General features: G+C 32.3%; 2 protein-coding genes and 1 non-coding gene across 14 annotated transcripts; 1 reads left to right on the top strand and 2 right to left on the bottom strand.

Moving 5' to 3' along the window:
* Positions 1–811: 811 nt before the first annotated feature.
* On the top strand, positions 812–17,544 carry LOC107220557 (palmitoyltransferase ZDHHC2). 8 transcript variants are annotated; one of them, XM_046736459.1, is made up of 11 exons: positions 812–1,177; positions 1,963–1,989; positions 2,488–2,582; positions 3,236–3,356; positions 3,696–3,919; positions 4,454–4,583; positions 4,803–4,929; positions 7,930–8,016; positions 10,683–10,810; positions 13,076–13,103; positions 13,424–17,544. In XM_046736459.1, exons 1-11 carry the CDS (start codon positions 1,057–1,059, stop codon positions 13,491–13,493), a joined length of 1,158 nt encoding a protein of 385 aa, XP_046592415.1. In that variant the 5' UTR covers positions 812–1,056; the 3' UTR covers positions 13,494–17,544. The 8 variants fall into 8 exon arrangements, with proteins under 8 accessions (XP_046592415.1, XP_046592416.1, XP_015514693.1 ...); XM_015659208.2 differs by lacking the exon at positions 10,683–10,810 and adding an exon at positions 12,924–12,983 and having other exon boundaries at positions 814–1,177; XM_046736460.1 differs by lacking the exon at positions 7,930–8,016 and having other exon boundaries at positions 813–1,177.
* Positions 17,545–18,160: 616 nt separating this feature from the next.
* On the bottom strand, positions 18,161–21,653 carry LOC107220548 (putative hydroxypyruvate isomerase). Of its 5 annotated transcripts, none has more exons than XM_046736463.1 (6): positions 21,622–21,653; positions 19,781–19,991; positions 19,538–19,649; positions 19,233–19,405; positions 18,912–19,031; positions 18,161–18,822 (listed from the first exon to the last, which is right to left on the bottom strand). In XM_046736463.1, exons 1-6 carry the CDS (start codon positions 21,625–21,627, stop codon positions 18,635–18,637), a joined length of 810 nt encoding a protein of 269 aa, XP_046592419.1. In that variant the 5' UTR covers positions 21,628–21,653; the 3' UTR covers positions 18,161–18,634. The 5 variants fall into 5 exon arrangements, with proteins under 5 accessions (XP_046592419.1, XP_046592422.1, XP_046592420.1 ...); XM_046736466.1 differs by lacking the exon at positions 21,622–21,653 and adding an exon at positions 21,398–21,417; XM_046736464.1 differs by lacking the exon at positions 21,622–21,653 and adding an exon at positions 21,146–21,384.
* A 319-nt stretch (positions 21,654–21,972) lies between these two features.
* On the bottom strand, positions 21,973–22,045 carry Trnak-cuu. Its single transcript has one exon. It is a non-coding gene; the product is annotated as a tRNA-Lys (tRNA).
* Between the last annotated feature and the right edge of the window lie 838 nt (positions 22,046–22,883).

The raw sequence follows: 22,883 nt of genomic DNA, 5'->3' as shown, positions 1-22,883 counted from the left end.
GACATTTATTCCACGTTCGAAACTATAAATATTTAGAAGCACAGCTCCGACATTCGTTTAAGTACTAGATGCGCCAAATTACCCATAAAAGTTCAATATTTGCAGGACCTTGTTCGATGTTGATTTAGGATGAACTTGTCATGACTTGGACCCACAGACCGCTTATATGGCTATTTGCGGTTATCAAATGCGAATCTGCGCTCGAAATAGTTGCTCTCCGTAGTTATGGCGTACTTGGAGTAAAATTTCTGTCAAATGAAAGATCAAAGATTGTAAAATTTGGTTCAATCGCTCTTTTCGTTTGAAATTTTCGCACTACGAAATAATAAATTCGCAGTTACGAGACGGTGAGGTGTACAGTTCATAATATCATGTACGCCGTTTTGTGGTGAACAAGGTTGAAAAATTTTCTGCAAAAAGTGAGTTGAAGCTGTTAAGCATAAATGGGTGTGATTTAGATGAGTATCGAAGCAAAACATAGTTCTGAAAACTCCACAATCTTCGTGGTACATTTCAGCGTCGTATTGGCGGCTTGCAAAGCTAGCGTTGAATCGTTGAGAAACTGCAGGATGACGCAATTATTTAATGCATTACCCGAATATTCAGTTTAACAAAGATTCATATGCCCATAAGAGACTCATGTTTACCTCACAGAGGTACGTGTGTGTGTCTAAATATTTTTGTAGTTGTGAAAAGCGATGAAAATGTTCACCAGTGTAGCCAATGGAGTCGGATTTCGGTACACCAGGTATATATAGAAAAAAAAATTCCATTTAGTTCGCGGAAAGTGAGAGAACTACGCATGTGCAGACTAGAGTTCGACTGTGTAAGCAGTGACGAAACGGTATCTCGAATAAAGTCTGCTCTGATCATTTCTCGAATATTGAGATACGTTTCGATTGTTTACTGTGTAATGAATTTCTGCAGAGAGTGGTTGTTTCGTGGTGGTTTTACGACGTGAAGAATAAAATAAGTTTCCTGAAAAGGAGGAGACCAACGAAATGTGGCCCATTGAAAAATAACCCGTGGTGTGCTTAATACGTATTATTTCTTACAATGGGTAAACCGAATGGACCTTGCTGGTGGTGTTTGAAGGCCGTCAAATGGATACCCGTTGTCTTTATCCTGACCGTCGTCTTCTGGTCATATTATGCCTATGTGGTGCAACTCTGTTATTGTAAGCCAGTTTTATTTACTTACCAAAGTATTTGCAGCTCCTGCCCTCAATTTATGTCAACTATTCGCCTTTCAATCTGTCTCGTTATTAACTACAGACGTATTTGCATAACCTCGCATTCTCTTTACAAATTATTATTATTTTGTTCTGTTAATGTTTCTGTTTTAATCTTAACTTATAAATACAACATAGACGTGTCTGGACTGTAACCGCGATTCCATTTTTCAGCCACATTCTTCTGTCGATTATTCTTGAACAAAACATTCGTGAACTTGAAAATGTTAATGTATTCAATTCGAAGTAGGTCAATAGTTTTTTCGTATTACTTATTATTTCTGTGACTCACAACTTGTGCTATGATGCCATGATCTTTTTACATAACGTACGTTTATCTTTTCATAATAAATGACCTATCAATAACAGAGATATTTTTCTCTGTAAGGAATTTTGAGAGGATAATCCTGTTTAATTTCAACACCCCTCTTGAATGATATACATTCAAATTTAGGAATCTATGCAATACATTTTTTCACCGCTACTTGTAATTTCCGTCACAAATATTTAGACGTTATTCAAAACTTTGTCGATTCATTGCTTTTATTCTTACTTGAAAATCAATTGCTTCTCCCATCACTTACTTGAATTCTGTAAAAAATATTGTCTGGAATTTATTATTAGAAAAGTAATTAGAAATATGATGAGTTTAAACGTTTCTACATTCTGTAATTTCGAATGCGCCTTACATTCAAGGAATGTTATTCATTAATTTTATTCCCTCATTCCAGATGCAATCGAGAGTTATGTTCAAAAAGGTATGTACCGTATATAATTTTGCTGTTTCGGTATATATTTTGTCTACTAGACATATTTTCATAACTGGATGATTACTAGTTCTATAAAGATACTACGGAAAATGAATATTAGCCAGTATGAACTGAATATTATCAGATCAACATTCAACTTCCAGAAAGTGTTGAAAAAATGTTCAAATGTTTTTCCCCAAGCACCTGGTCTATAAATATTTTAGTACTTATTAGATTTTCAATACATCATTTAACTTAAACGAGTGTAATTTCATGCCTACATTTTTTGTGTAATATGGAAGAAAATGAAACTGCTATGTATATACAAAGTAAATAATAGCAGTAATAAAAATTTGAATCTTTTCTGAGATTGTAAATAAACACTACTGATTCATTTGGCAGACGTTTACGTTGGGGTAGTAAGAGCAAAATAAGCTTCTAAACATTTTCAAGTCTGTTCGTTATGTTTTCCTTTTAAATAATACTCTTGTCGTTTCATATTTACAGCCTTTTACCTATTTTTCTTCCACATCTTGTTTCTACTATTCCTTTGGTCGTACTGGCAAACAGTTTTCACGGATCTTGGAAGAGTGCCGGATAAGGTAATATTGGATTGTTTTTCTGTTAGTCACTAATCGTAAGTTGCAGCATATGCTAGTCAGAAAATTTGTCAATAAACCAAGTATATTCATCATGTGCCTACTGATATGTGTTGTAGTTCAGAAAATAATCATTGGACCGCCTAGTTTACAAAGCGTTCGAATGTTTTCTCAATTCCTAAACATTTCTGAAGTTAGTTTCTTAATTGTTGTTTCGGATCTGACTATAAAGCAGGAGGAAGGTTTAATTACATATTAACAGTACTGTTTATAAGCTGATGGCGAATTATTGCATAAATATTTACTTGGAGGTGCACAGATTGTGTGATTAAATGTGACACTAAATTTAGCTCTAGTTGTCACGCTATAGGAGTTTTCCTGACTCTCTTGGATAAGATGGTTTCAGCAGATCTGGTATGCCAATATTCAAACCACAGACATACGTAACTGATTTTCTGTTATTGTAATATTGCAGCGAATTTATGATTTCCTCAGAAGTTTGTTTACATTGATACTAAATTTATCATAATGTGCTGTGAATAGATCCCTACCAAATGGTTTGAATCATAGAAGTATTAATTTTCATTTTCTTACAGTCATTTCAAATACTCTATCATCAAAATGATTAAAATGTAATTCCCATTGAAACATTATAGTTTCGAATACCTCCTGCGGAAATGGAAAAACTTCAGCAACCTGTAAGTGAAGAAGCTCAAAGGCAAATTTTAGAACAATTTGCTCAAGATCTTCCTATTACTAATCGCACGATCAAAGGAGGTGAGCAGCAAAGAATCTACTCTGTTCAATTTATTTGTAAATCATTTTAGAAATATTTTGAATTATAATTAGTTAATGCTATAAACATTCACCGTAATATATTTATTTGTATATTTCATTTTTTTTTTAATTTTTTTTTTTTTATTCATAATGCAAGTATATTGTACGTGTATAAAAAAAATATCAATGCTAAATATGAAAAATAACAATGATCTATTTCTTCTATGTTAAATTTTCATGAATGAGTTAGTTGATTTCATTCAGAATGTGAATGACTGTATATGTATACTATCTTCTTCTTTTTTGAAATGATGAAAATATTAAATGACATAATTACAGCAATCCGCTTCTGCGAGAAGTGTCAATTAATAAAACCAGACCGGGCCCACCATTGCAGCGTATGCGGAACGTGTGTCCTAAAAATGGACCATCACTGTCCGTGGGTGAACAACTGCGTGGGCTTCCATAATTACAAGTTTTTCATGTTGTTCCTGGCTTACGCTCTTCTTTACTGCATGTTTATTGCTGGCACTTCTTTGGAATATTTTGTCAAGTTCTGGAAGGTTAGAAGCAGTAATTTTCTTTGTTTTATAAACATCTTCATTATGGTATTTATTTTACCTTCAATATTTTTCAACACCTTAACATGTTCAAGTAGCCTTGGTTCTTGTTACATTCGGTAACTTGGTTGTGTATAGTTGTAAGCTTTACAAAATTTTAGTACCAGTCAGACTTCAACCTATCAGATTTTTTTATTCACATGTCTTTTCTTAAATATCCATTGTGAGGACCAGGATGAGGACAAACACTTCACTGTTATAAATATATAATTTATTTTACAATGTTCAGTTACTTTCAAAGCAATCAAGTACAAAAATTGCAAGAGCAACATGACATAAACTTGTGAATCATTAGGATTGATTTCAGAAGTGATAAAAGGAGATACTTCTTCCAAGTTGAACAGTGCCTCTGTAAACATTTATTTCTATGATCATATATGCATGTAGCAAGATAGGAAAATATATATAATTAAATAGTAGCTCGATTACACCTTGTATAGGCTATGAACGTAGACATTTAAAATAATAATTTCGCAGGGTCAGTTGGACGGAGTGGGAAAGTTCCATTTGCTCTTCTTGTTCTGTGTTGCGCTGATGTTTGCAGTTAGTCTCACCTCTCTTTTCTTCTATCATTGCTACCTCATTCTGCATAACAGATCAACACTGGGTAAGCAATAAAAGAGATTTAATTGTTTTATTTTAAAGAATAATTGAGTCCTTTGATAGAAACTCAGAATTCAAATAGCACATTCGGAAGCTATTATAATGTAACATAGCTTATCACAATTGAAGAAGTTGAGTGGTCTCAAATTCGGCATTTTGTGATTTTAGTTGCTAATTTTTTTAATTTCTCTATGACTTCATTTTTGTTAACGTGATGTTACAGAAGCATTCAGACCGCCTATGTTTCGAACTGGAAAAGACAAAGATGGCTTTAGTCTTGGAAGATACAATAATTTCCAAGAAGTATTTGGCGACAATTCGCGGCTCTGGTTCCTTCCTGTTTTTACTAGGTAAGCTACTCTCATCATTACTTTTTTTACTGAGGCAGAAAATAAGTTTAAAATAAAATTGACTGAATAATAGTGCGTAAATTTCGGTGAAAATAAGAACATAATTTAATCTGTATCTGACGAATGTCCTTATCGACATTTAATCAGTTCAAAAAGTAATTAGAAGTTTTTTTTTTATGATAATCTTTGAGCCAGTTGCGCAATACCAATTTATATACATATGTAATTTATGTTTTCATCAACTACAAAATACACCACAAAAGCTCAATTCACTTGCTTAGCTGTGAGTATCAAACATTTTTCATTTATGTCCTTTCATTTTTTTTACTTCATCTTTACTACTCATTATTATTCCGCTTATATTATGGGATAGAATGCTGAGTATCAATGAAAGTCACAAGTTGAAAAGGTATCGATTTACAAATCAGTCAAGTGATAGGGTAATTTAACAATAGCTTTTAGTTTTCATAATACAGATTTCACTAATCAGAATAAACATGAGACAAAATCAGAATATTTACAACAGGTTCGCTACATTTTATCTTTGGCGTATATACTTCGGCAACCTTGGTTGTATTCAAAAACATTCTGGTATCCAGCAATCTTATCCTATATATGTATATACATGGTTCCCAATACTTTTTAATTTTTTTCCTATATTTACATCATATTCCATATATTGTACATTCGATGATGATTCGCTTGATGTTTCCCTATTTTTCAAAACTTCGTTCGCTATGTATTTAGCACATGCACATGCACTTATTAAATTTCAGAAGTATTTATACTGTTGACTATATAAAAATATAAATATCGGTACCAAGACATGATGAACTTGCAAGCCTTGTGGACGAAAATTTTGACCCACATTATTTTGTTCTAGTTTCCTCACTTTGTAGCTGTGCAATATCAAGTGCAACTGTCAGTTTCAATTTCTTATGTTTTTAAGTTACAACACTGATTGCTTGATTTCTCTATTTTCAATCGAACAGACATAAGTATGCATTTATTTTGAGTAATCCTATAATACTCTTCAGTTTTTGAGAAAACGGATCTCAATCAGATTAAAAGTTGACTTCAAAATAGCTGAGTAAATTACTCCCAAAAATCTTGTTATTTACTTAGGTCGCACTTTTTATCGAAAAATTGTTTGCTGTTTTTATTTCCAACTATCTCTAAGCTCTATCACTAAGAGAATCTATCTCCTAAGCGGCGATGAATATAATTTCCTGGGAACCTGGTTGAATTTGTTTAGTTAATTTTTGATAAATGTATTTTAGGTGCATTACTTCTTCTCATCACCAGTCCGGTTATTTTATAATGTTCAGTGTTTCAGGAAATTAATTAGTATCTAATTTCAGAAGTATGTTTTAACATAACTTTCATCTGGTAATTCATAACAGTTACTCTTCGGCATAGCTTATTTACTTAAGTAGATTAATGCCTGCGAAGAAAAGTTTCTGATTGTCTAAGACAGTATTAGTGATGTTAGAATTTTACTATTACAGAGAGTGTTCACAATATTCAGTTATTTTCAGCCTTTCGGTTTCTTGAAGCTAAAAAGTTTTCTTCCTCATACCTTTGCCATCTAAAATTAATTATGCCAGCATTTAATGATATTGAAATGAGGCCGATTATACTGAAATTGAATTTACGAGATAATTTTACGTCTGATGATCAATCAAACATTTTGTATGCGATGCTTCAGGATTTATTTCGGGTGTGATTGTTATCAATAGACACGCAAAAGTTTATATTAGCGTTGAGAAATATACAATATTTAAAATGTTTGAGCGTCAACGGGTTTTTTCATTGGAAATTGTATGCAAAAGTCACAGTTTTCATTCGTTACTATGGTGCATATAGCACTGGGCACTTTGATGTATACGAAGTTGTATTATTGATAGATATATTGTGTGTTGCCTAATGGAAAAGAATGTATATCTTTCTCAAATTTCAAGAATCTTGAGACAGCATTCAATTCTGCATGTCTGTGGAGCAAAAGATATTTTTGGATTCACTACTATATGTGTGTACTGGCACCTGAAGTACCACTGTTAAATTATTCAGTTAAATCAAATCTAGTAGACATAACAACTTGGAATATAGATCTGACAATTAGAATTGTCACATTTACTACAATTGCTATACTTGCAATGATTTGACAATGGGAGAGAGGGTAAATAATAAGTCCAAATTTAACATTTCTCTACATGTAGTTTAATTTTTTGTCTTGAAAATTATAGCTTGGAAGTCCAATGTGCGGGAATGCAAACCATTTATTCTACATGTAATTCTTCTTTAAGATTCTTATTGTATTAACTGCACACCATTGTATGTTCTAATAATTCAAACAATGGCCAATTATACGAGTGATCCGTTTCTAAAACAAAGTTTCACCTCGTTCGTTCAATGGATACAATGATAAGGTTGATTTGAATAATTGATCAACACTGGGGGCTTAGTTATAAGTTTGATTGCTTGTATAAAAATATCTGTTTCAATATTGTGATAGTTGTTGATATGTTTCTATTGTATGCTGTATCAATACAGGTGTGGTTGCAGCTTGGAAATGTAGAAATATTTCTCGTGTCGTCGGTGATACTATACCGGTTAAATGTTATTAATTTCGATCAAACAGTTTTAGATGTTTCTTTAGTTATAGGAAGGGCAAATGATTTGAATCAATGACTGAATTGTCATTAATTCAAAAGTGATAGAGGTTCAAAATGCTACTGAAACTAATGTATGTGTGAAAATAGATAGAGGACATGAATAATTAAATTAAAGAAGTAGTATGATGGTGGCATTTGAAAAATTCTTAAAATAATTGAAGAAGAGCATATGAATTGGTCAAAGTTGATATTTGAATTATAATAGTGAATGGTAATTGAACCTGATTGATGTACCTCATCAGCAAATATTGTACATGCATTAGATATTAAATAGAATAGAGGATTTTGATTTTAAAATTGGGGGGTTGGAACGGGTATGTTCTAGTCTTGGGGATGGAAATGTCTACCCTGTACGGTCGCAGCATCAGGTTGGCTCAAACACTTACAACTCCATGGGCAGTACTCAGAACAGGTCAGCACTACTGAATATTAGTTCACCTGCATCGGATTTCCAGGAACCGTTATTATGTAACTCTGATGGAGAACCACATAAACTTAATAATTGTTCAGAAATTACGTGTATCATCGATGAAACGCAAATTCCACCTGATACTATTTAAAAGTTTAAGTAAAAATATTGGTTCAGATTTTGAATCTCAATATGAAACCTGTGATTAGGCATTAGTTACCTAATATCGCAAATGATTACGCAACCACACAAAAAAAGAAGTATCTTATCCGACGGACTAGACCACCATACCTATAATATGTTATTGGACATGCTGAACCCGAATTCGGATTAAAAATTACTCCATCACTCTCAGATTTTGAGTGATATATGGAGCGTTCGACTCGTAACTTGCGCATGGAAAAATCTTGTATGTATCAGGCAGGAGTACTCAAAATCTGGGGGTGATGGAGCAATTCTGACATTGGATTCGTAATCAGCATTTCCAAAAACTTATAGGTATGGTGGTTTAACTTGCGACACAATGCACTGTTTTTTTTTGTGCAGCTGTGTTACCTAACAGCCTGGTGACCGATACACAATTTTAAGTTTTGAATACGAACAAGTGCTAGAATGAAAAAAAATTTTCCTCGTACAAAATCGTCTTATGAAGGATTGCTTCGATCATTATGATATCACTGATAAGTGTGGAATTTGTATGATTCATTTTAATACCCAGATACCTATTACAATATGATCCATCAAGTTCCAAAGTAATGACAATACCTTACTGTAGTTAAATGTTCTAGTATACGCATGTCTGTTTTGTTTCGAAATTAGTTTTCTGGCAGATTTTTTAAGTAGTATGATTTTAATTTATTCTGATGATTTTTTTCTGCAATAATTCGTCCAGCAAAGTTGAGTGATATGTTATATTCCTTGCTTTCTCTATAGAGATACACACATACACATATAAATAGATAAATTCTTCAGGTATTGAAGGTATCCATCTCGTAAGATCATTTACCTGCTACTAAATTTACTTTCGTGCAATACAAGACTATTAAAAAATCTGTCAAAGCATGTTAGTGTACATTGCTTGCTTATTATTGCTGATTGTCTCATTATTCGCTGCACTGTACTTTGCATCAGTAATTATTTCATTATTTTCATCTTGGCACTAGTATTATGATAAAGAGAAATAAGTATAATATTTGAGAAAAAAGGATTTACGTTAATTCGGAAGTTCTTAATCAATCGAATAGTTAATAAAACACTTAAGTAGGGAAACTCTATTTGCTAACAAAATGTTCAGCTGTAAATTATTGATTCTGATAGTGTAAAGAAATCTTTGACAGGTAACAGTTTATATTATTTATTTCTGATATGTGACTGACTGTCAAAAAATATTTAACCTTATATTTGAAGTGTTTATTTGACTCTATGTTATACTGGTTTTAAAAAGCCCACGAACTCGTCGTTAGTGTAAAAATTGGAAAATTATTGTAGGCATTTATAATTTTTTTGGAAAGCTGTGGAATCAAATATCTATCAATCAGTAAATTACATCCCGCAGCATCTGCAGCAAATATCTCGTATTGCATAATCTAAAAGCGTAAGTTAGGGGGAAATGTCGCAGGGTCTTGCGAATCCCAATATATTGTTTCTGATTAACAACACAAAATTATATTATCCTAATTTTTATAAAGGTTTACTAATATAATTATTGAAAATGGCTGATCATTTTTATATACATATCTCAATTCTGACTCAAATCATTATCAGTCATCTATAATAAATCTAATTGTAAGAATAAGACTCCAATTCGTTACTGGTTTAATTTATAATTTGCCAATGTTTCTCAGCTATGCTGTGTGTTACATTACGTGACAATGTTGCAAGGTATTGTGCATCTGGCTCGTAGAGTGATTAATTCATAAAATTTTAATAGCGGATAAAATTGTAATATTTTCACGCTAAAGAATAATGGAAAACTAAATTATTCAAACAGCAACAAAGACCTTTCAATTCAACCGAGTACGCATACCTAATTTCATGGTGAATTCGCAAATACTTGTAATTTTTCAGTAAAAGAGTTATACGGTCAGTGTACAATAATGACGGTCATAATACATTTTTAAGACAACTGTTAAAATATAACGACAGTCCTGTGAAAAATATGCAACATCAACAACTGTGTTTTAAAAAGTATAAAATATGACAGTGTTAAAGAATTTGATGAGATTCTATGTATACACATATGGAACTTTTATCTGGTATCAATTATGATTATTTAACCATTAAAACAAAAATGATTTGCCTTTAGTTTTTGTAGTTCCAAAGCACCTGAAGTCATCGGGTAATGTACCGATTGCTTCTTTCCATTGAAAGTTTTCAAAGTAAACTCCATTACAAAGTACTTTACATTACGTCAATAGGAATTTTTAACCATTCTCGAATATCTGGAATCTTTCTATACTACTGATTATAAGTCCCTGTAAAAACTGTTAAAACTGTTAGAAAAAATTCCTAGTGGAGAAACTTCAATAGTCAATATAGATATTGACGTGTTTATTCATTTAATCCCTGTCTTTATAATACAGTAATATCATTACACGAGCGTTAGTTATACGAGATGATGGATGATAATGAGGTGATATCAGGCCTCGAAATGTGGGTATGGGTTACAGCTTTGGAGACGGGGTTACCTTCCCTGAACGGCTATGCGATGAAGATACCCACACTTTACTCGGCGAACCACAACGGTGGGGGGATGAGGCTGAACTCGACTCCCCACCACTATCTGGCTCTCGTTCAGGTATTTTACGGATGGTATAAAATCATGGTATTTAGTTAGACCGATTAGAGTGTAGGTAGGAAATGTTACGATTCTTTAAAATTAAGGAATCCAGTCGATCGTCGAACCGAAAATTGGATATCACAAATATATTCCAATCCCCGGAAAGCATGACATCAGTAAAGTTGTGTATTGTTTAGTTGAAAGCCTACATTGATGAAAATGTGAAAAAATATCTATACTCATGTTGAACCAGCAAATGAAGATATTCAGGTGCAACAGGATACGCATATTTTTACTTTTACTCATGCTAATGTTATACTAGTTGCATTTGACATGTATTCCTTAGAAGAAAAAAACGAACATGTTATGAAGAACAGTCTAGCCTTGTTGTAATGTTTGCCATTTTTATTTCAAGGTATAAATATGGACATAAGAACTTGATTTTGAATAGCTTTAGATTCTGTTATAACTTGACATCACAAAATTTATAATTTAAATTTAATCAGACACTTAGTGTAATGTGTTTGGTAATTCCCATACAAATGTACTTGCCTGACGTTTAAATAAGTATTTTACAAATGGTTTGCTGAAATTTTTGTTTCACAAAAGAAGAGATTCAACACAGGCATGTGGATTTGATAATATTACTGTTAGAAGATTTTTGTGCTTTTGAATGGCAAGGCGACTAAATCTCAAAAAATCAAAAAAATTTTATTTTCAAGTGCTTTTTGGTGGTTTCAATTACCGTACCACTTTATTATTTTTTTACGATGACACATTAGCAATTACAAATTAGTATGCACAGTAACAGCGCAACCCTATGTTAATTATAGGTTGTACCAGACAAGCGTAATTTATTTCTCTCTATGAAGTATTGAATGGGTTTTCGCCATCAAAAGAAGCAAATTCTTTAGTGTCAATCACAGACCTTCTTTGCTTCAATCATTCTTCATTATACCCATTGCCATTGATATCCATGTTCATACTTTGAGATGAAACAAAGCAGAAGCATTACTTCGCTTTGTTAATTCATAAACTATATGAAAAACTTGACACTATAAGTAATTTAGTATATTTTGCTTATAATATGTGCTGTATTTGAGTTTTAGAATGACAATTTTTCTTTTAGTAGATTATTTCTTATTTTATGCAAGCAGAATGTACTGCTAAAATTTCTATAGTTACTCCTATAGTGCATTTTTTACAATCAATTTGTTTTTGACACTCTGGAATGTGAACTTTATTAAATAAGACATTTATTATATTTTAAGGTCAGATGATAAGAAAACTGAGCAAGCAGTAGTAAAATGAAAAAAGAAAACAAACAGTTGACAAGATACCTTTGAATCAAGCTGAAACTTTATTCTAATGCGACATTTAATAATTGTAAATAAGTAGAACATTTTTGCGTAATCCTTATAAAGACTGTACCATTGCAATTATTATTTGATAAGATCATGTGATAAAAGAGAACATTCCTAGTTTACTATTTTGTTGTAAGCTGATTAAACAAAAATTTTGTTTATTACTTATAGATAGTCCATATAATAACAATTGGTGTGTGTGTAAATTTATGTATATGTTTATAGTGTACACACATACATACACATTATGTTTATTGCAATAAATTTTGCTTGGACTCTTTTCGGTTAATATTATTCTTTGTATGCGTCAAATGAGCGAGCAAAGCCTCTTCGACATATTGTATACTTTTTTCTTAATTTCTTTGTCATTACAATATTTATTTTAAATTAACTGTTAACCAAAAAATTAAGGATTAGTATAGAAATTTGATTAGTTATTTGGATGATTATAGTCTCGCACTTTGTATTTGTTACTTTCAAGAATATTTCATAAAAATGGATGTTTTGATGTGCATAGTAATTGTTGATGCAAGTAAGAATTATTATATGTATAGTTCATGAGGGGATGACTAACAAACTGAATTTGCTTCCAGTCCTTAATATCTTGTATTGATTTTCATCTAACAAAAAGTAACGAATTTAAACTTGCAACGGTAATTGTACTATTTTGGTAACATCTGTGCTTGCAATTACTTGTTATAATTAATTGTGATTTCTCTTGATAATTTCAAATAAAAATCCAAAAGCAAATATTCAATTGACTATAGGTACAACTTTGATGAAATGAGTTTGGTAGAAGAAGCTACTATTCTGGCCCTTGGCACTGGGTAAAGTCTTCTTTTTATATCAAGTCTGTACTAATCATTTACATTATTTGAAGTGTGATTAACGATCCGATATTTTTTTGTTTTTTTTGTAGATATGGTATTATGGCTCTTGGTAGTTAGGTATGATAATTAAACTTTTTTGCAAGATTGTTTATTTTACTTACATATTGCGAAACATATCTGTGTGACTTATTTCATGTTATCAGTTCGTGCAAAGAATTGAATATCTTTCAGTACCCACGCACTGGTAATAACATTTATTCTTAAACTGCATGCAAATTTTTAACAGTTTAGCCATTTTTCTTACATTTAAATGGTGGCATTATATTTAAAAAGAAATTAAGATTCATTATTTATAGATATATAATAAAATCAATTTACTTGTCTCACCCTAATTTTTCAATTCAATAATAAACTTATATTGTATAAATATTTTGTAGCACTGCTGTCATAGGGAATCCAGGAAATGATGTGAGCGAGCCACTTGTGGATGCGGAAAAAGCTGTTTGACAATGGTTCATACCTTCCTACTTCGTTACACTTCTGAAAATGAGTAAGCAGAGCCGAACTGGCGTAAATGTAGCTAATTACCAACAGTTTTAATTTTAACAACAATGAAAATTTCGCAGAAACATACAAAATAGCTTGGATTGTGAAATATTGAAATTTGTTGATGGAACATGTGGTTTAATTCACAGAGAGTATCAAACAAGTTTCGTACATGAATTTTATTTACTGTCTATAAAATATGCTATTTTACTATATCGATTATTATTTTTAGCAGCTTTGCTAATAGTGGGCACTTTTTAACATGCATTACAGTCACTTAATTCCGTTCACTTACTTTCGTACAACAAACGTATGAATAGAGAATCTTACAATCACAGTCGATTTGATGATGTTATATTACTTTGACTTTTGAATGATACACGGCCTTAGTAAAATAGTAAAAAATTTGGAGGGTTTTTACAAATTGGATCATCGAACGTTAAAGAGCTCTATGGAATTTTATGAGTATTTTTGTCAAAGTAACTAATGTTTTTTCGCAAAGTTAGTATCCTTCAAAGGCATTTCTCGGTAGGTACAATTTTTTTTTGCAGTCTAACTTATTTGTCTGGAATCTTTTCTTGTTATAGTCAGTGTTAATTAGCAATAAGGGTATCACTTTCTGCGTAACAAAATATTACTGCTTTCAATTAAGGAATGCAATATGTAATTTACGTATTTTCCAAATATGTCACATCATATTCAGCGTGTCAATTTATTAAGAAGAAAAAAAATGCTTCTCACAACTTATAATTTTATTTTGTATTTTTTTAACATTACCCGTGTGAAGTGTTACTAAGTAAATTTTTATAAACAAGATATTACATATTCCTAGGAGATCAACTAATAATCTGTAGCTGTACATTATCGCTTGTATATGATGCTTTAATGCGTACATACCTACTTTTGATGAGGAATAATTTTAAACTAGCATTATTTGTAATATTTATATTATAGTAAAACTACCTACCATATCCAAAATATATTGGATGAGATTTACAAAATGGTAGCTGAGACATCTTATAAAAATGTCACACGCACACGATCTGTAGATCGAAATGATATAAAAATTTTATCCCGGCTCCATACTAACCTCGATAAATTGAAGTTCTTAACAAAAATCGCAGAACTAGTCACATGTAGTATCAAAGTGTAAATTAGTTGCGGCTTATCTGATATTATTAAAGTCAAACATTGATGATTAGTGAAATGCTCTCAAAAGCCTCATGCAAATCACACGGCTTGTGAATTTTAATGCAAGATTAACTTAATCGCCGGGGTATGCTATGTACCATTATTTATTGTAGGTGTTAGGGTTTGATCACATATCAGTAAGGTTTAAATCTGCATCCATAAATGATGTTGACATTCATTCATGACTATATGTACTTACGTATATTGCACTAATTATACGCAGCTAGATTTTCACTTTTGATTGAGATTAACATTTTCTTCTCTAATCATTCTCAGACCTGCTCATCTCAGTTTAAATTTTCTCATTTACATGTATGAGCATTTTTTTTTCTCGACATAATTCTATTCAAAGAATATGATAATGATTATTTTTCAATAGCGGCAGCAATGATTTCATGAAATGGAAAATTTGCACTGATACTTGGTGCACGGTTTTTAGAATTTTTTCATTGAATTTACGACATGTGTATTTAATTAACATGTGACTCAAACGAAGGTTTGCTGTAAGAAGTGCGCCCATCACTGAACTTTGTATGTCACGTTTTGAAATACAGTAATTAGATATTATATCCAGCCATCCATCTAGTCGAGTCATAATTAAAGCTGGTTGAATGAATCAATACTGACAGGACATTCATTTAACGAGACAGTACTCTGAAACATTATTATTTACTTTGATTTATTTAATTTAAATATATTTTTTCACTTTTTTTTAAATAAAATCAATCATACTGTTATAATCCAATTTTATCATTCACCAGAGAATTGTTAATACTTCAGTAAAATCAAGTTTTTATTTTTTTTATTTGATTCTTATAACACTGCACGTACAGTTATACTTACTATTAATATTGGCTGTTTGGGAATTTATATCAAATTTGTTCGCTCTATATTTAAAGTATATTTAAGCTTTTGATACGTGAAGTGATGCAGATGGAAAGACTAATGCATTTTGCTATTTATCATTTAAAAGTAAAATTTGATACTTTTTAAATTGTAAAACCCTAATATTGTATGCTATTTGGTAACGCATTTTTTCTTCATCTGGAGTTGAGCAAAGTTTCGTTTACCGACGACATTGAATATCGTCGCTATATTCATGAATGAAATCATTTAAAAAATCTGAATTCTCATAGGAAACAAAGACTTGAAATAACAGTTGAGAAGATTACGACGATTTGCTCTTATAACTACCAATTAAGTGCACATCAATCGAGAGCCAATCAAACTATACAATAATTCATCAAGTAAATTTACCCAACTGTAATTTTATGCATAGCAATTATAAAATCTCTTTAACACTATATGTACATACTTAGATACTTTGACTGGTGGCAGTAACAATTGGCCCTTATGTGTAAAGTAAGGTGTTGTTACTAATAGACAATACTTAGCTTAAGCAAATTAGTGGTCAAGTTGTGTCTTTAAATCTCTTCATTTTTATAGATATAACAAGTATTTCCTACAACTATGCAGTAAACATCTAACTACATCTTAATTCTCAAACATCTGGCGACTTAGTGTAACTTAGATTTTTGTTTAACATTGCCACGTTTCTACAACTTTTTCTTATACAAGCAATGCGATTGATAATTTCAGGAATCCAACATTACAGCTTGCAAGTTCAATTTACTTTGCAGCATTTTAGGAAAAATTAGCGAACTTGAATGTTAAGACCCCCTAGTTACACCATTCTTTGATGGCAAATCTTATCGTGATTGAGAATTACAATATTTTGTGAAGCGTTCGAGTCAATTCGAACCGTAAAGAGTAGTTTACGTGGTGATAAATTTGCGAAATATTACCTGTAAGTATGCTTGATGCAATAACTAGGCAGGTACGAGGGCGGAAAAATTAGGGCATAATCAAGTGATTAGCACAGTAAATTAAAATTTATAAAAAATTTTGAATAATAGGGACGATCGGAATTGCTCACACTGTATTGGAAAATATTGCTGTGAGTTCTCTAGAAGCATTAGAAATCTTGAGGTATTAGCATATAGTACTGATATACTCTATTCATTTTTAAACTTACATTTCTCAAGTACAAGTAATTTCAATTTCGCCGCTATCAAATATAAGTATACAGTGGTTTACCCACATTGTCTTTAACAAGTATGAACTTCATCACAATTTTTATTAGCCCCAGCTTGTTATTCAGATCAATCTTGTACAGGTAAGCTATAAGTACTGTACAATTTTTGTACGAAATTATTACAAATTAGATGTAAATGGTATAAAGAAACCGTTTCTGTTCTTTGCATATTACTTATTTCTCGCTAGCAACTGAATTTTCAAATATACAGTACGAAAAACATCGTTTATACACAGTTTATTTGTTGCTTACGGTATTACTTTTTCCAAACTGATCGCAACACTTTTAATGCAACTGCAATAAATTTTTGTATAATTTTATGTATTGTAAATAATATATATTGTGTCTATATTGTTATAGTTGATAAAAAATTATAATAAAAATACTGTACGGTAATAAATATGCACATTTCTTTTTGTATTAATTGTCTTTAATTTTCTCTGTACTTGATTGTTTCATTTTTACATTACAGTTTTATTTTTAGTATTACAGACCATTACCGGTATAATATCCATGTATCCATGTGTATAAATATACCGGGTGTCCCACTTTAAAGTACCACCTGATTTATTTCGAAAAAGACTGCTCTGATCGAAAATTGACTCAAGTGAAACTTCTAGGGTTCGAAGGGGGACGTTCGAAAAAAAAATTGTTTTCAGTCTCAAATTCAAAATGGCGGCGCTACGATGGCAGACATGTTTTTTTTAAATGGGAACATGACTTTTTTCTTCTACCAAAAAATTCATCACATCAAAACTAACAACTTTTGCATGACCGTTTTTCGGATTAAGTCCGTAATTTTTGAGTTAGAACGCAATTTTTGACTATTTCAGCGCTATCCAGGATGTACTACGAGGAGGTAAAGTCTTACATCCCAAGTGTAAATGTGTGTGTGTGCGTATGTGCGTGTGTTCATGTGTGTATAAAACACTCGCAAGGATCAGGTCTCTGCGGCTCGTCACTTCCGCAGTATTGTTGGACTCCAAACCCTCCTTGTAGTGTGTGCGTGTGTGTGTGTGTGTGTGTGCATTCTTGCATGCGCGCAAAACTTTGATCCCTTCTTAAGGATGTTCGAATATCCCACCATTCATGTTCAAACATGCCTGAGCCCTTCTCTCAAAACCGTCAACTGTTCTTAGTAGAACTTCTCTTGAGATCACTCGGCAGGCTGCTCTGATTCGTTCCATCATATTCTCTCGCGTTCTTACCTCCTCGTGGTATATCTTAGATAGCGCTGAAATAGTCAAAAATTGCGTTGTAACTCAAAAATTACTGACTTAACCCGAAAAACGGTCATGCAAACGTTGTTAGTTTTGATGTGATGAATTTTTTGGTAGAAGAAAAAAGTCATGTTCCCATTTAAAAAAAACATGTCTGCCATCGTAGCGCCGCCATTTCGAATTTGAGACTGAAAACAATTTTTTTTTCGAACGTCCCCCCTTGAGCCCTAGAAGTTTCACTCGAGTCAATTTTCGATCAGAGCAGTCTTTTTCGAGATAAATCAGGTGGTACTTTAAAATGGGACACCTGGTAGAATCTAGTCATTGCATTTTGGATGGCCACCTTAACAAGTATACCTGAAGGTTTCTGCAAAAGCTCGTTAATGACGTACTCTACTCGTATATTTCGAGCTAGTTTTATGGTTTTGTATGAAAAAAAGTCCTTAATATTGATCGGCTACCATTACCCTCAGATATATGTAAAATTATTAGTATTATAAACAATACGTAAAATAACTTTCGTGTGCATTCAGAGATAAAATTTTCAAATAATTCAGTAATATATTATGAATATTCAGATATTGGTTGTGTACAACTTATAAAGTATAACCGAAATTTTTAATCCATTTCAATCCTTCCGCAGATCCAGCTTTTGGTCTGTATTCCAAACCGATATAGTCTTTGTATCCTTCTTTTTCCAAGAGAGAAAATACATATCTGTAATTTAATTCACCAGCCGTATCCGGCTCGTGTCTGTCTGGCACTTGTGCTACTTGCACATGACCTGCAAGTATTTTATCAGAAAGTTTGTTTATAAAAATATTTTGACAAGTGTAATGACAACAATTATACAATGAAATAGATGACACTCACCAAGGTATGGAAGATATTCCTTGATAGTACGAGTTATGTTTCCACGTGCATGTTGCAGATGGAACAAATCCAACATCAATCTTAAATGCGGACTGTTTATTTTCTTTACTATTTCCAGACCTGTATTAGTGATGCAATATGGAATGAAATGTAATCAGGTTCTGAATTATTCCTGTTTCCTGAAGACCATTTGACCAATTTGCGTGATCAATCAGATAAAATATTTTGGAACGGTAAGAAAGAAAATATTCTCACTGACAATGTCTAAGTATATGAACTATGATAAAAATTGGTTTCATGTAGGACAATTTCCGGTTATACCTTTTTCAAAACTATTCATGTAGTAGTTGGGCATTGTTATACTGTTTATTGGTTCAATAAGAGCAACAATATCCTCTGCCTGAAACTTCTCGATGGCAAATCTCATGTTACTCTCATAAGTTGAATCGTTGATTTCATTAGGCGATTCCACTTTACCAGACATCACATGGATCCTAAAAATTGTAATAAAGTATCAGAAATTTGTTTTGAGAGCAATTTCAATTTGAAATTAAGACGTATGGATGATATTATCAATGCATCTCTACAATGAAATTATATGTACTTTGAAAAAAAAATCAGCTCACTTTTTACAGTCTAGAGCCTTAGCATACTCAATAGTAAGAGCAACACTTTTTTTAAACTCATCTTCTTTCCCCGGTATAGCAGCAAAGCCCATTTCTCCTTTTGTTACATCACCTGATGCAAAAGAGCCATTTATTATGCTAATTGTTAGTGAAGGTATGTGCATTTTAAGAATTTCAATGAAAGAAGCACTCAAGACTTATTGTTACATGTAAAAAATGCTTATAGTTCAAATTCGTATATACCAGTAAATATGTTGATTAGAACCTGCTTGACACCTGCTTTACTTCGAGCATCTGCAACTTCCTGGGCAGTAAATCCAAGTGGAAATCCAGTTTCCACAGCCTTGAATCCTGCCTGCTTAGCCAGCTGGTATCTTTCTGTGATCTTCGGGCTTTCCCCAAACATGAAGGATAGGTTGCTGGCAAACTTCATTGTTACTGTTGGTCCTCTACTCTGTGGATTAAAGTAACAAAGTGGCTCACATTTTTGTGTAAGTGCAAAATTGGTTTAATCAATATTACGTAACTCTGCTATCTAAACATATCGTGGCTAATAAGATATGGCACACACATTTATTGCTTATTAGAGATTAAGAAATCACTGTTTTTCTTTATAATCACGTTACAGCATTTTTTTTTTTTTTTGTGCTACTCCGATTGAGGAGACATTGTGAAAATATTATTGAATATTGGATAAATTATAGCGCTTGTAGTGTTTAGTGAATGAGTTAAAATAGCAATAACATAATGTTTTAAGGTTCAGATTCATTTATTTAGAGGAAAAGAAGTTTAGATATGGTCCATTATGAAATAAGCTCTGAACTGATGCCCCTGAATTTTACAAAACGTAAATAGTAATGCAATAAAAATTAATCTAGAATTGCTAAACAAAATTTACATAAAGTCTACTTTTTATAAATTTCGATTTAAGTGATGCCAAATTTGCTTGGTCAGATTGGATAGTTAGATGTATAGTTGACTGTTCAATTTGATGTCGAAACATTCTTACTGCAATTTGTAATCAGTTAGAAAATCATAAATACGTTGATTGCAGGCGAGTCTTTGAAATTTTCTGTTAATGATTGAATATAACAGATCTTATTACAACATTGTATTATTTGTAATATTCAGTGGCCCTGATAGGTTATCCAACAACGACGACGAAGCCTTACCCATTTTCTAGTTGAATAATCATCGTCATCGGCAAACTCTAGCCCTAACTTATTTTCCTCCCTTATGCGTTTGACCGTTCTTTCGGATATCTTGGTATAATTAGCAGCCCTTTTAGTGGCTTGACGCAATGGAAATAGTAGAGATTTTTGTCTAGCTTCTTGATCACAAAATTCTATTATGGATTTAATTACTTCACGTTCCTTACTCCGTATTATCGTACCTTTTCTTCTACAATTTTTTTTCACTACTTTCTTACTAAATTCTCCTAAGCTCATATTTGTATTTGATTTTAGGTTAGGTTAGGTTGGGTTACACTGTTTGGCAACAGCTGATTTCCAGCTGTCATTAAGGGAAAGAGTCGCATAGCAGTTAGGTTAGGTTAGGTTGTAATACAGCGCGCATAACTTAACGTGTATAATATTGAATGTGCAATACCATTTAGCTGTATTTTAATATTCAATTACTGCTCAATAGACGAAATTATTTGTCAGTTGAAGCTGAAAAGAAAAAACAACACTTCTCTATCCAGGTCACGAATACGTCAAAGTAGAAGGGAAAATATCTCTCTTATCACTTATCACTTATGTAATTTATCAACTGAGAGTATATTGGATGCTTTTGTATTGCACGTAATTTTCGTATTATCTTTCCTAGTTGCGTTTTACGTCGATAGAGAACAGATCTTACAATATGGTTTAATAGGATATACAAGGCTTTTATTCCCCTTCTTTTGGCTGCCTGGACGCCGAATTTCAGGGTCAAGCACGAATTTCGAGATTACTGTTGAGAAAATACGGTCGTTCAATTTTGAATCCCTTTTTTCCGCTTCACGATTACATGTCTTGACTAAAAAATTTCAAGAGGTTCAGGTAGCACATACATGTGGAGAAAAAGTATTTTTAGTTTCTTACACTCATTTATCCAAGTTTTGTCCTTTTCGCGCTACAATGTAATCGACGACGCGACTGTACGAAAATTCGTACTTTTGTCAATTTCCATCTACGAAATGGGCCGTACAAAGAATTCTCAAAGAAGTAAACTGGAATTCCTTAAGTGAAACAAATCCTTTTACCTTTTTGTTATTGATTCGTATAATATGTTCTATACGCGAATTTACAAAAATTGGTTGCACGCAACACGGATACATCGGAAATCGGGGATTTGGTTATTATATTTTTTCTGTACTAATTAAATATTACGATGTTCTGTTAGAAGATATAATCCAAAGAAAGGATGCTTGTAAGTACGAATAAAAAGTAAATCGCCCAACGTGGGGCTCGAACCCACGACCCTGAGATTAAGAGTCTCATGCTCTACCGACTGAGCTAGCCGGGCACTTGACATAAGCTCGATACAATACAATATTGGATTAAACAATTGCAGTGAGTTTTAAAAATAGTATGCGCTCTAAATTTCACCTCGGAATATTTTTATATTATCGGTATCTGTGGACTGAAAGTAAACTAGTTCTACGGATCGTCTGCTGAACAGTTAAAATACATTTCTATGTAGTATCACAATATCCCATAATATACGAAAAATGATCCCATAAAGCACCGAATGCAAGGAATATGAAAATCAGGAAGTATGTACGACTTTTCAAACCTTCAAGGTATTATTTAATTCATTTCATTTGCGTCTTTAAGTTCTACCTAGATATTCGTCTGTAAAATACATACGACAAATTCGAAATAAAAGATTGTCTCCTTTTTTTTGACTGGAAAAAGAACAACGCAATAATTTCTCTATTTGTTGGCACAAATAACCATATATTTCATGCACATATTTCCGCCTTAAATTTGCAGGCCCAAATTCGGCAAAGTAATGTATAAAGCACTACTTGGTACAATGTTATGCGGATAGTGACATTTTTTCAATATTCAACTTCCAAGCTATAAATTTTAACGAAATTTCGTTGCAACATTGATCATCCAATGAATTACGGGCTGTCAAAGAGTAATGGGTCTACAAGGATCACGTGTACTTCGCACATGACACGGAGAAAGAGACACTAACAACCCTTTGATCTTACCATCTTCGAATTAAAAAAAAAAGCCATCCTCAAGGTTTGAATAACATAATGCTCGAAATGATCCAGATTTTCTCTGTCATTGACAATATATCAAAGGAGATGGAGAACGTTTCCTTTATTATTAATCCTTCCAGTCACCGG

This window comes from Neodiprion lecontei, chromosome 4 (assembly GCF_021901455.1).
Source record: "Neodiprion lecontei isolate iyNeoLeco1 chromosome 4, iyNeoLeco1.1, whole genome shotgun sequence".
Lineage (NCBI taxonomy): Eukaryota > Metazoa > Arthropoda > Insecta > Hymenoptera > Diprionidae > Neodiprion > Neodiprion lecontei.
The sequence above is the reverse complement of the archived record's forward strand: the minus strand, read 5'-3'. Positions and strand labels throughout refer to the sequence as shown.

Coding starts and splice junctions, on each gene's coding strand:
- LOC107220557 (XM_046736459.1), top strand. CDS start 1,057: ATGGGTAAACCGAATGGACCTTGCTGGTGGTGTTTGAAGGCCGTCAAA. Junction 3,357..3,695: donor TAATCGCACGATCAAAGGAG/GTGAGCAGCAAA, acceptor ACATAATTACAG/CAATCCGCTTCTGCGAGAAG. Junction 8,017..10,682: donor ATGGGCAGTACTCAGAACAG/GTCAGCACTACT, acceptor TATGGGTTACAG/CTTTGGAGACGGGGTTACCT.
- LOC107220548 (XM_015659197.2), bottom strand. CDS start 20,985: ATGAGCTTAGGAGAATTTAGTAAGAAAGTAGTGAAAAAAAATTGTAGA. Junction 19,406..19,537: donor AAGGCTCTAGACTGTAAAAA/GTGAGCTGATTT, acceptor TACAATTTTTAG/GATCCATGTGATGTCTGGTA. Junction 18,823..18,911: donor GGAATATCTTCCATACCTTG/GTGAGTGTCATC, acceptor AAATACTTGCAG/GTCATGTGCAAGTAGCACAA.